This window comes from Lissotriton helveticus, chromosome 7 (assembly GCF_964261635.1).
Source record: "Lissotriton helveticus chromosome 7, aLisHel1.1, whole genome shotgun sequence".
In the NCBI taxonomy this organism is placed as follows: domain Eukaryota; kingdom Metazoa; phylum Chordata; class Amphibia; order Caudata; family Salamandridae; genus Lissotriton; species Lissotriton helveticus.
This window is the reverse complement of record NC_136068.1, coordinates 149,809,360-149,821,824: the sequence shown is the minus strand read 5'-3', so window position 1 is coordinate 149,821,824 and position 12,465 is coordinate 149,809,360. Positions and strand designations below refer to the sequence as shown.

General features: G+C 42.7%; 1 protein-coding gene across 2 annotated transcripts; it reads left to right on the top strand.

Moving 5' to 3' along the window:
• Positions 1 to 292: 292 nt before the first annotated feature.
• On the top strand, positions 293 to 12,013 carry LOC144768272 (uncharacterized). Of its 2 annotated transcripts, XM_078651826.1 has the most exons (5): positions 299 to 457; positions 3,304 to 5,373; positions 7,436 to 7,613; positions 8,682 to 8,817; positions 11,855 to 12,013. In XM_078651826.1, the coding sequence occupies exons 3-5, from the start codon at positions 7,459 to 7,461 to the stop codon at positions 11,984 to 11,986; spliced, it is 423 nt and encodes a 140-aa protein (XP_078507952.1). In that variant the 5' UTR covers positions 299 to 457; positions 3,304 to 5,373; positions 7,436 to 7,458; the 3' UTR covers positions 11,987 to 12,013. The 2 variants fall into 2 exon arrangements, 1 of the variants encoding a protein (XP_078507952.1); XR_013598514.1 differs by having other exon boundaries at positions 293 to 457; positions 3,304 to 5,540; positions 5,571 to 7,613; positions 8,682 to 12,013.
• The last annotated feature ends 452 nt before the right edge of the window (positions 12,014 to 12,465 follow it).

The following is a 12,465-nucleotide window of genomic DNA, read 5'->3' as shown; positions in this document are numbered from 1 at the left end:
CCCTTTACTGAGGAGACATCTCTCATTTTACTCCATCTCGGGCGGTATGGGCAGTTGCCCTGGGCCTGGGGGGGGGGGGGGGGGGGGAGGGGGGGGTGCTCGGCCCGACATGAATTGCGGAAAGCGCTGCGCGAGCGCAGGCAGTACGGCAGTTGGTGGAACTAGTGAACCGTCACCGTGCACGCACGCACGCACCCAACCGCCTAGCTTAGTGGTGGTGGTGCCGTGCGAGGTGCGCGGGCGGCAGTCGTTTATTGATGTGGGTCCCAGGGCCGTCAATCTGGAAAGCGCTACCAATGACGGCCCTGAACATCATTTTGGCCATCCCCCGTTCTGCAGTGACGCAGCACGCACGCCGCACGCGCACCCTGGCCTACAGTTTGTACTCTCTTCAGCCAGGAGCAGGGTGGAGTCGGGTGTCGGTTAGGGCCGCGTTGGCGTAACGTCTTAGATGAAGGTAAGATCATAGTCAGTTTACTATCTGGAACTGTCACTGAACTACTTGAAACTGCCAAGGAAGGCTTACAGTTAGATTATTGACAAAGCAGATGTGAGTGGGGAGCGAGCGTCTCACTCGGAGTCGGCCTGGCACCTGCCCGTGATACCAGTGTTAAGAAACCGCTAATATTAAAGCCACAAATGTATGGTCTTCAAAATTGATGTTCCCAACAGAAATGTACACAGCGGTATGCTACTGCCTGTCGCGCGCCACATAAGGTGCATTTATTTGACTGCCACCACCCAACCATAAGGAGGTGATCTTCAGTACAGGAGTGCACTGACCGACCGCCTGCGTGCTGGTGCACCAAGGAACAAATGTTCTGCTGTTGGTGTTTGCTGGGTTGCTGTTTTACAGCTCTCCCCCATCCGACCAGACTGGCAGCCCAATGGGAGGACTGGAAATATAGAACACACTGAATTACCGCATCAATGTGTGGCGACTACATGATTGCAGGGAATGTCATTTTCTTTAAATGTGTAGGTTTGCGTTGTTTTTTTATGTCATGCCATGTTATGTAAGAGACATGTTGTGTCAGCCCAGATTTACAGTTCTTTCAGGCCGAGAGAGTGTCCACAGTAAGAATGAGAGCATGAGGCCACCTGGACATGGGAGGCTGTCAGTGGAGAAGTGGAAGGAGGGGCTGTTGGCTTACCAGAACATTTTAATGCGAGGGAGATTGCTGAACATTTGGATTGCGGAAGGCTTAGTGCCTCGCCCCTATCATTGCCTAGATGAATGTGCATCACCCACCTAACTTGATCCTTCTTGTTCCCCTCACACACTACTCGCCGATCCTTACCCCTCCTACATCTCACAAGAACCTATGTATCGCTCATATACCTTTGTTTGTGGCTACTACTTTATTTCTCCTGTATTGGTACTGTCTACTATGACTGTGTAATGAGAGCACAATTTCAGACTAAGTGCCTTCTCCGTGGCTTCACTTATGATGTTTTTGTGAAATAATAATAACAATAATAAAAATAAACATTGTTTGAGCTCCTAAGTGGCCTGCAACGTGTATGGCCTAAATCTGACTGTTACCCAGGATGGTTGCCTCATGTCCTAAACCCCAGAAGTATGTAGAGTAGGTCATGATGTATAGATTAGCATGATATACCAACTGGATGTTTCGAATGGTGTATCCTTTGCAGATGAAGTAGAGTAAGGGTTGACTGTGGAACATGAGTGCTAAGCAGGTGTCCCAAGGCCACTAATGTCATAAATACACCTCTTTGCTTGTAGCTTTTGGTGAGTGAGGAAAAGATAACTGTGTGCCACATGATGCTTGAGTATGTTGGTGATTTGCCATACATTCTCACCAATTAATTTGTTGTGAAAATATTTCCATGGCAAATCACTGCAGAAACCCAATAACATAGTAACCTAGTGAGCCTAGGAGCTTTAGTTTGGGGGCTATGGTGTGAGGTGTGTTTTTCTCCAGTATGATGTGGTACATTATGAATAGGGCGCCCGGTTTTATGTTTTTTTTGGCATTTCCGTCTGTATTTATCCACATTTATCTTTTGCCAATTTTATCTGTATTTATCCATATTTATTTATGGTTTTGTGGAAAAATTAAGCTGAAATTAGTATATTTACACATGTATTTAACAGGTAAATATGCTGTCATAATTGAATGCCTATCATGTTTCAATGCTGTAAACACCTGCAAAAGATAAATCGATGCACTTAAAAGGAAATATGTTAATTTCAGAATCAACCTTGTGCATATCTACTTCTGTTAAAGGCTCTTTACAAACATTCCTTTCTTTTTTAGCCCTGTAACCTATCAATCCACACAGCCACAGGCCTGGCAGCCATGGCTGACAGATAGTATTTAGAGTTACTCAAAGAGCAACCCAATTTCCGTTTTTATCCACAGACAAGAAAATAAATGTTTTCTGTCTGTATTTATCTGTAAAAATCAGTGAAAACAGGGAGCCTTAATTATGAACGAGGAGTCACCAAGGGACGTATTCCTAGTCCGATACGTCCTGTAGTGTTACTTTTTTCTTCACCTCCTTTACATGTGTGCACCTTCTAGTCCAGTGAGGTCTTCTCACAGTTTGTCTGCATTAGTATGAGTTGAAGTGTGGTGGTGGTGTCTGATCATTGATCCTGTGACTTTATGGTGCTTATGCCATTCGATCACCTATTACGCAATGATTATTCTACTGAAGGTGTCCCTATGTAGCTCTTGCCCTACTTAATTTATGCTCTTCCATTCTTTCAATGTGTGTTTATTTGGCACTTTTGCTATTTGTGTTTCCTTTGCCCTTAATGAAATTTACAAACAAGTCTTTGTGTTTACTGCCTTTTTCGTTGTCACTCCTATTGCGGGTGTTTGTAGTAGAAATATCTGCTAAATTAGATTTTGAAGTGTGCCAATATGATTAAGGTATTAGTGTCTTTTGTGACCACTGAAAAACAATCTATTCAGGGCTGGGAAAGTATGTCGGAAAGGACCAATCTCGCTTATCTCACACCTGTGCCCTTTTATGACTTATAAGAAGATTAGTCACAGGAAAGCCAATAAGCTTGCAAAAAGGGAAATGAGGGCCCAAGAAAATATCACACAGAAAAGTTGCAGCGCAATTCCAATTACTTTCAATGTGAATATAAGATTTGTCCGCTGAGGTTCACTCCAAATTCTCCATTTAAGTTTCTTCAGAGGTGATAAGTGTTTTGAATACTACCTATGGGGTTGTGTAGTTTGAACAATGGTGCATTCTTGCAGTAAATATTTACATTGGTTTCTTTCTTTTGCTGTAGAACTCATTTTACATTTTTTTCTGCAGGGTCAAGCTTTTTAACATGAGGAAAAATGGCAAGCCGTCAACGAGACAATGGACGGAAACCTGCCTCTGGTGCATTCAAGAGGAAAAGGAAGCCGGAACAGATTGAAGAAGATAAGTCAGCGGGAAGCACTACTTACATTTATGAGAAGAGGGATGCACAATGAGAAGGAAAGTAACCCCAACACAGCAGTCTTCCAGCCCCAAAATCAGGAGCCAGAGAACCCGCAGGACCAGCACCAAGCATCAACTGCCACTAGTGTACTCATTCAGTACGACAAAGTGGTGAAGAACATCCTGGGTCAAGATCCTAAACACATGACTACTACCACAGCCAGTAGAGTCTCCAGTTTCGAGGAACGTGATCAGGAACATGAGCCCCAAGTACCAGTATCTCAGTTGCAAGAACAGGAATCAGAGGACCAGCAGCAAGAAAATGCCAGTGACACTTCCAAGTTCGCCTCGTCGGCTTTCATTTTTTCCAACCTAAATTTCATATCCTGAATTCCTTTCACAGCTGTGAGCTGCATTGCCTCTTCTTCTTCAGATTCTATTTCAGAGACATGCCTGTCTGCCACTGCCGCCTCCTCGGAGTCCATCTTGTCCTGTATTATTTTATCTACTACGCCCTAAACTGACTTCTTCTCTTCCTCTACTTGTGTGTCTTGCTGTCTTTTATTTTTTGCTGCCGCCTTAGCTAACAGTGAATACACCTTTCTTTTTCTCTTTTGCCCAAGGCATCCATTTCTTCTTTCCTGAACCGTATTGTCACGAATGTCTTAGCTGAATGCTTCTTTTCTGCTTCCTTTACTCTTTTTTGAGCAGTTACTATATTTGAGAAGGGCACTTTCCCGTGGAGCGTTCTGTGGACTCGGTGACTACGTCATCAGCCGGAACTCGGCCTCTTCCCCCTGGGACACACACAGGTCCGTCTTCGATGTTACTTCCTGGCCGTTGTCCGTCTTCGATGTTAGTACCGGGCCAACGGCCACCATGACCTGCGTCACCATCAGCACGCTGAGGGGGGTGGTTTTTCCAACGGCTGTACTGATGTCCGTCGTTCCCAGGGTGTCGGTCGAGCGGGCCAGTAACCGTTGCTGATGGTTTTTTCGAACATCGTCACTGGCCCAATGTCGCCTCCACGGTACCCTTCCTTTGACAAGTTGTCTGCCACCAGGTGTGCCGTCAGTTCCATATTCCTGGTGTCAGTGTCCACGTTCGCGGCTTGGGCAATCTCATCGGCCAGTTCCCGGACCAATGAGGAGGGTGCAAGGGGTCTCTCCCTCTCAAAAGGCGGCATTTGGATGTTGTCAGGCTCCATCGCCTCTTCCGCCGCCTTTGTAACGAGATCCTCAAGACCCCTGTCCTGGTCGGCGGGGCACGGAACCCTCTAGGAAAAAAAGAAAAACAGGAAACGTCTGAAGGTGGCCAGGCAAGATGAAGGAAGACAGAACAATGGTAGGAAGAGATGACAGGAAGTGGGAGAGAGAGTAAGAAATGGGTCTTTGAGGAGAGGAAGGAAATTGAGGCAGGCAATGGTGGCTTAGAGATAAAGAGAAGGAAAAGAGAAAGAAAAGTGAGTCAAAAGAAGGTCAGAGAGTCAAAGGAAGGTCAGACATAGATGTGGTATAATGTGCCAAGACAGAGGTAATGAGAATCACTGCTGCTGCTTTTGTTACAGGGGGCCTATATTGTTGCACTGTGAAAAAAGGAATGCAGGGTGGGTGTATTGTAATTTGTGCGCAGGAAGTAGACGTACTGGGCCACATGGCGGGCATATTGGTGGATCACATGGAGTTAGAGGCGGGTGGTACCCATGGGGTGGTCCCAAGGGGCTTATCTTGATGTAATATTGCCCACTGGAACACCGGTACTCCGCAAACTTGCAGAAGGTCTCAAACCATGGAGACGACTTCATCTTGCTGCAGATTCGGCCTGGAGCACGAAGCAAGCCAATGGAAAAACACCAAGAACAGAGCTGAAATTATTAAAGACCAGTACAGCTGAATGAGACGAGGAAGAACAAATGTAAATGGACTTGATGCTACAGAGAAAAGATCAACATGTAAAATAGTAAGTCCATTCTGGAGTTAATAGTAGGTGCCACTGGCACATCAAGTATACAGTCAATATTTTGCACTTTCAATACAGTAGCTACAACCTTAATAGAAAATGCACAATTCACATTTGATAGAATAACCACACTCCTAAATTATGGGAAAAGCATGTAACATTATTCAGTCAGCTTTAATTCGTTCAGAAGTAGAGAGGTCAAAATAAAGCACTTATAATCCTGATTGGAGATGATGAATTTGAAGCAGAAACATCCTGCAGGAAGAGAAGTGATTGAATTATATTATTCAAACAAAGAAAGGATCAATAGAAATACAACAAACTAAGCTCTCCCAAGGGAAAAGGGCATTACAATTGGCAAGGGTGACTGCAATGGCTTACTCTTTGTAGAAAGGTTTATTAAAACACTAGGAAAGTACTATGGACCCGAATTATCAATGCCTCTCTTATGCAAGGCACCATTCCGGACTGTCTAAAAAGTGGACAAGTCACACCTATACTAAAAAAAGCCAGATTCAAACCTCTCTGATCCCAACACTATTTGCCCCATTTCGAGCACCCCAACCTTAGCCAAGCTCCTGTAAAATGTGTTCATCAGCAACTCTGCAATCACATTGACCAGCACCAACTCCTTGACCACTACCAAACTGGTTTCAGACCAGGTCACAGTACTGAAACCACCATTGTCGACCATGCTTTACGCTTTCTCAATAATAATGAATCCTGTCTTTTAATCCTTCTTGACCTATCATCAGGATTTGACACATTCAAACATGAAACCCTCCTGAACCTCTTAAAACTTGGGATGGGTCTGTAGGGTACTGTCTTAAAATGGTTGTGCTCATTCCTACAAAACAGATCTCAACGAGTCCTACTCAATCGTGACTTATCCGATCAGACACCGGTCACTATCGGCGTTTCCCAAGGTTCTTCACTTTCGCCCACCCAGTTTAATATTTACATGGAACCCCTGACTGAAATCCATTAACATATCCTACCATATGTACGCTGATGATAAGCAAATGTACATGAAAATTACCACTCCTAACGACATCAGCACTCTCAATAACATCTTGAACAAAATTCAATACTGGTTAACACTTAACCACCTCAAACTTAACGTCCTCAAAACGGAATTCCTATTACTCTCGCCTCCAAACCCACCTCTAACATCAAAGACTGGCTCTCACTACTCACTGCCTTAAACTGTACCCCACATATTGTTGATTCAGCAAAATCCCTAGGAATAACACTAGACAACAACCTCTCCATGATGAATCACATCAGCTCCACAACCAGAGGGGCCAATTTCCATCTCCACATCTTAAGAAAACTAAAGCCTTACCTGCACAATGCAGATCTAAAGATGGCGGTTCAGGCTCTTGTGATCTCCAAACTTGACTATGGGAATGCTACCCTTGTTTGCCTACCGAAAATAAAACTAGCACTGTTGAGGGCTACCCTCCATGCTGCTGCACGCCTCATCACAGGCGTAAAGAAAAATTATCACATCACCCCAGCCCTCCACTCTCTGAACTGGCTACCTTATGAATCTAGGATCCACCTAAAAATAGCATGCATGACATACAAAGCCATCCACCACAATACTCCTCGCTACCTGGCTCAGAAACTGGTGCTATCCGGAAGGAATAGAGCTTCTCGTAGTACATGCTCCCTACTGCTGAAACCCCCACAATTTCACCCAAAAGAAACATATAAGAGATCTTTCTCTGGACTTGCCCCAAGAATTTGGAACTCTCTTCCCCCAGAGATCAGGACCATCCCTTCATTCGTTCTTTTAAAAAACAAAGTAAAAATTAGACTACTGAATAACCTCCTTATCTGAGGCGACTATCCATGCCAATTTGATTTATTTGCTGGTGTTTTCACTATGTTTCTTTGTATTATCTTTTCATGCTGTATATTCTATATTTTGCTCCTTGTAAATTTGATGCTATTAATTAGGTTGTACAGCGCTCTGACACCAACATTTTGGTTATATTCGCGCTTTATAAAACTTTATAAATAAAAAAAAGAATAACCTATATTTCAATTTTCTCAGCCTTCAGCAGGGCTCAATCCAACATGAGGCGCATGTTTGGTTGTAGAGTTTTCGCCCGGGATGGCTGGATGGGGCTGGCTGCCAGTCGAGGACTACAGAGGTTCCAATACCTTCTTCCCATAAAGAGGCCGAAGTACACGTTCGTGCAGAGGCAGATTACAGACCGGTGGAAACCAAGGTAAGAGTACCTATTCCTCTTGTTTCTTCCACTGTAAAGGTCGGGGGAAGATTGCAGCTTTTCAGCCAAAACTGGCCTTTAATAACAAATGACCCATGGATACTCAATACCGTAAGTGGTTTCAAGATAGATATTACCCTCACACCTTATCAAACACACTGTCAAGTCTCACTCACCTGTGCTCCCCGTTAATTCTGCTCGAAGGATGAGACGACAATTCACACCCTCTCAAACCTCTGGCACCCCCACACAGCGTTAGCAATATATGGAAGAGAAAGAAGCTCAAGGGAAGGGGGAAGTGAATAAAACAAAAAAAGAGATATCAGCTCTCCTTTGATTCTCGAGCTCTTCTCCTACCCCACTTTCCTCAGTGGACGAGCTTGGAGTATCTTGTCTATGGAGCTTTATCTTTAACGAGAGAGAGAAAACAACATGTGTATACATATATATTAGTTCTCTTAATGACAGTTATTGGCACACCAATATGCAGTGATTATTCTTATGTCCGAAATCCACTAAGTAACTAGAAAGTACCTCACAGATCTGGCTTTCAGACACACCAGATGAGGGCGCTCTAAGGAAGATGTAATTCTCTCTTCCTAAAGAACTGTAGTGAGAAAAATAGAGATAAGCCAACACATAAATTAAAGCATACTAGACATTTACATGGTCAAAAACTAAGCCCCCTCTTTGCACTGAGCGCTTACTCTGTAATGTCTCCTGAAACAGCTGTTCTATTTGTCACACTGTTTCTTTACCAAATGTCTCTTTGTCGATATTAACCAAGGTTCGTTTCCATAGGATAATCCGAGAATAGTTCAAGAAATCTTTTTGGCAAGAATTAAACACTCAAAACTCTTTAAACAAAAGTGCAATTCGTTGTGCAGTTCCAAAGTCTTGTCAAGTGCAAGATTGATTGTTCCGTAATTGACTTAGGCTTTCGTAATGTCTTGCTTTGATTGTAAGTCTTTTGACAAAAAAAAACTAGTCCTTCTACTTAATTTCTGAAGGTACGTACCTTAGGCTTTATCTGCGTAATTACCGTTCTTTCCCTTTGTTTTATTTCAGGTGTCACGAAAGATTGAAGGAAACCGGAAGGCGATGTCCAGAAGACGGGAGGATGGAATGGTGGAGAACACGGAGAAGAAGGAAGATCGCAGGAAATAAAGGCGCCTCAGCCGAGGGCCTCTGCAGTCTTGATCAGGTAAGCAAAATAAGAGCTTCTCTGGAGCGCAGATGAACGGGACTGAAGCCGACTAACACAAGCGCTGCTTAGAGGGATGCTCTGCGTTTTATAGGTGCTCAGGGGTGGGGCTGCTTGCTGCACATGGGAACGACCAAAAGGAAGTTGTCTGTTGACACGTGGAAAGATTCCAAGGGTGGGGCATATTTGTATTTCAGAAAACCACAAACCAAATTCTAAACAAGAAGCATTGCTAAAACCAATTGTGTACATGGGCATACAATGGAAACATAAGAACATAATTATTCAGCAAACATAATGTCAGATGTTTCACATAAATGCTTATCCTTGCCCTACGAACTAGTGTATCAAAATAAAGTAAAATACAAATAGTTTTAGTGCTACTTCAATGAATAGTTAATGGACAGGCTGTTTGCAAAGGAAACACCCTAACACACACCCACCCAGAGAGTAGATCCTAGATCAAGAACAATCAGAATTAGTAGAACTGGAGGTGATCCAAATGTTACAGAAAGGTGCCATTCACCAAGTCAGAAACACAGGGGACGGATTCACAAGTACACTCTTTTTAGTAAAATAAAAAGGACAAGGGGTGGAGACCAGTCATAAACCTAAGACAGCTGAACGCTTTTTAAGTATATAGACACTTCAAGATGGAGGGTATCCATCTTTTGAGACACCCTACAAGAGAAAGATAGGCTTGTGAAATTGGATCTTAAGGATGCTTATTTCACAATACCAATGTACTACAACTCAGAAATATTTAAGGTTCTCATGGAAGGGCACAACTTACCAGTTCTGCTGTCTCCCCTTTGGCCTATCATCAGCTCCTTGGTGCTTCACCAAAGTTCTAAGACCTGTATTAGCCTTTCTAAGGAAAAGGGGTGTCCGGATTATAATCTACCTAGACAATATGCTGATAATGTCAGAGTCAGAAAAAATTACTAATGCACATGAAATGGACAGTAGACCTCTTAGACGGACTATGTTTCATTGTCAACACAGAAAAGTCTGTAACAACTCCTACTCAGAATCTAGAGTTCCTAGGTTTTAAGGTGAATACCATTACCAACCAATTACAATTACCCTTAAAATATTGACAAAAATAAAGAAGGAAGTAGCCTATGTCCTTTCAAAGGCTACTCTGAGCCTAAGATCCTTAGCAAGAGTGGTTGGCCTTGTGTCCTCTTCTATCCAAGCTGTTTCACCAGGTCCTTTACACTACAGGGCCCTGCAGAGATTAAAATCCTTGGGTTTAAGGAAGGGGCTATAGTACTCAGACAAGATCCCCTTGTCTCAAGAAGCACACGAGGATCTTCTGTGGTGGTGGAACAATCTGGACAGTTAGAATGGCAAGGCAATCTTCGGGACTGTCCCAGATTTCATAGTAGAATCAGACGCAAGCAACCTAGGTTGGGGTGGGAGAATAGGTTTGACAGAGACAGGAGGGAAATGGTCACAGGAGGAACATCTACTTCACATAAATTGTCTAGAGATGATGGCTGATTTAAACTCACTGATGAGCTTCAAGTCATCCTTAAAGAACAGGGTAGTTCTCTTGAGACCGGACAACTTCACAGCTGTGTCCTATATCAATCGCCTAGGGGGCGCAAGGTCCAGAACACTCGCCAATATGGCTAAGGAAATTTGGTATTTTTCCTGGACTCAGAAAATGTTACTAAAAGCAGAGTTAATTCCTGGTCACCAGAATATAAGAGCAGGTTGGAACTCAAGGTTTCTAAGGGACTCTAGCGACTGGAAACTGAATCCGAAGGTTTTTCAAAAGATTCAGAACCTATGGGGCCCCATCCAAGTGGATTTGTTCGCTAGCAGATTAACATATCAAGTAGAAGACTACTTCAGTTGGAGACCAGACCCCAAAGCGTTGGGGTTAGATGCTCTACTTCAAACATCGGATATGGGGAACTGTTATGTTTTTCCCCCTTTCCCTCTAATTCAGAGGGTATTATTGAAAATAAGGAGAGAGAATTACAAGATAATTTTGGTGACTCCCTTTTGGGATACACAGGTATGGTTTCCTGGGGTTCTGGAACTAGCAATAGATTTCCCACATTTAATTCCAGCTAATTTAGACCTTCTCCTAGGACAAGAAGGGGAGCAACATATTCTCTTACCAGTGGCGTAACGAAGTTTGAGGGGGCCCACCTGCAGAGTACATAAAGGGGGCCTCCTGGACTTATTTATGTATTGGCCTAACAGCCCGTTACTATCTAGAAAACAGTTGTCTATGAAATTAGCTACTCTTCTCTGCCTTATATCCTTCAGAAGAGTATCTGATGTTAGAGGATTCGAATTATACAACAGATTTTTTTCCCCAGACAGGGCTCCATTTTGACTTATGTAGATGAACCAAAACAGTGTCTGAGAGTATTTGTTTACCCTTATTTTAATGATGTTAAAAAAAACTCTGCGTTGTTAATTGGTTGAATGCTTACGAAAGTGTTAAGTCTGTTGTTAGACCAGTTGGTGAAAATCTATAGCGGATTTCTTTTGTCAAGCCTTTTAAAGCTATATCTGCAGCTACTATCTCCAGATGGGTAAGAACCATTATGTCTGAAGCTGGAGTGGATTGAACTACATTTGGAGCACACTCTTCCAGAGGTGCAATGGCCAGCAAAGTCTTTTGGGCTGGTGGTACGGTTTCAGATATACTTAAAGCGGCAGACTAGTCTAGTGCTACTACCTTTGCAAGTTTTTATCTTAAACCGATGGAGCACGTGGCGTTAAAAAGCGTTAAGCTTGCATAATGTTAGCCCCCGGTCTTGTAATGAAATGGAGATTCTCCAATTAACGTACAGAGAGAATCTTGATTTCATTAAAGACAACAGAGGCTAACATTATCCTACCCTCCACGCCCATGTGGAGAGATGTTATATTGTTTTAAGCAAATAAGTAAATTCTATATTCGATTTGATATTTTATATGTATGTTAAGGATGTTTTGTTGCCTTTGCTATGCTTATTATTTTTAAATTTGAATATTGTTTGTGGTTATCACCCTTTTCTATTTTTTCCAGACAATTCTTTGTAATGAAGTTTCTGTCTTCATCAAGCAATACCATCAATTCAACAAGTTTATTCGAATGAGTTTAACTTTTTGTAAGCTATACTGTTACTATGTTGTTTGGAATGTTTTATTTGTGAAATAATACATATTCTTTAAAGTTATTACATTATGTTTGCCTCCGTTGTCTTTAATGAAATCAAGATTCTCTCTGTATGTTAATTGGAGAATCTCCATTCTCCTTGAAAAATGTCAACAAGAAGTAATCAAGCAAGAAAACAGTCAACAAGAAATGGCATGAACCCATCAGAGAAAAACAACTAGAAAGGTACTCATTTCATCAGGGAAAGGGTCAGTAACAACTAAAATGACCAGATCTGGAAAAAAATTAATAGAAGTTTGACCAATCATGCAAGCATTAACGGGAGGTACCCTCACTCGAGGGGAAAAGGTCAATAGAAAATACTCATTTGGGCTGATAAAGGGTAGGTAGGTATTTCAATCAATTCTGCGGGGAAAGAGTTAACAGGAATTACAATTAATTCAATGGAGATAGGATCACGAAGCAGAACAACCAACCCAGCAGGCAAAGTGTCTCAGGTTATCATGATTTCTTTCTAATCT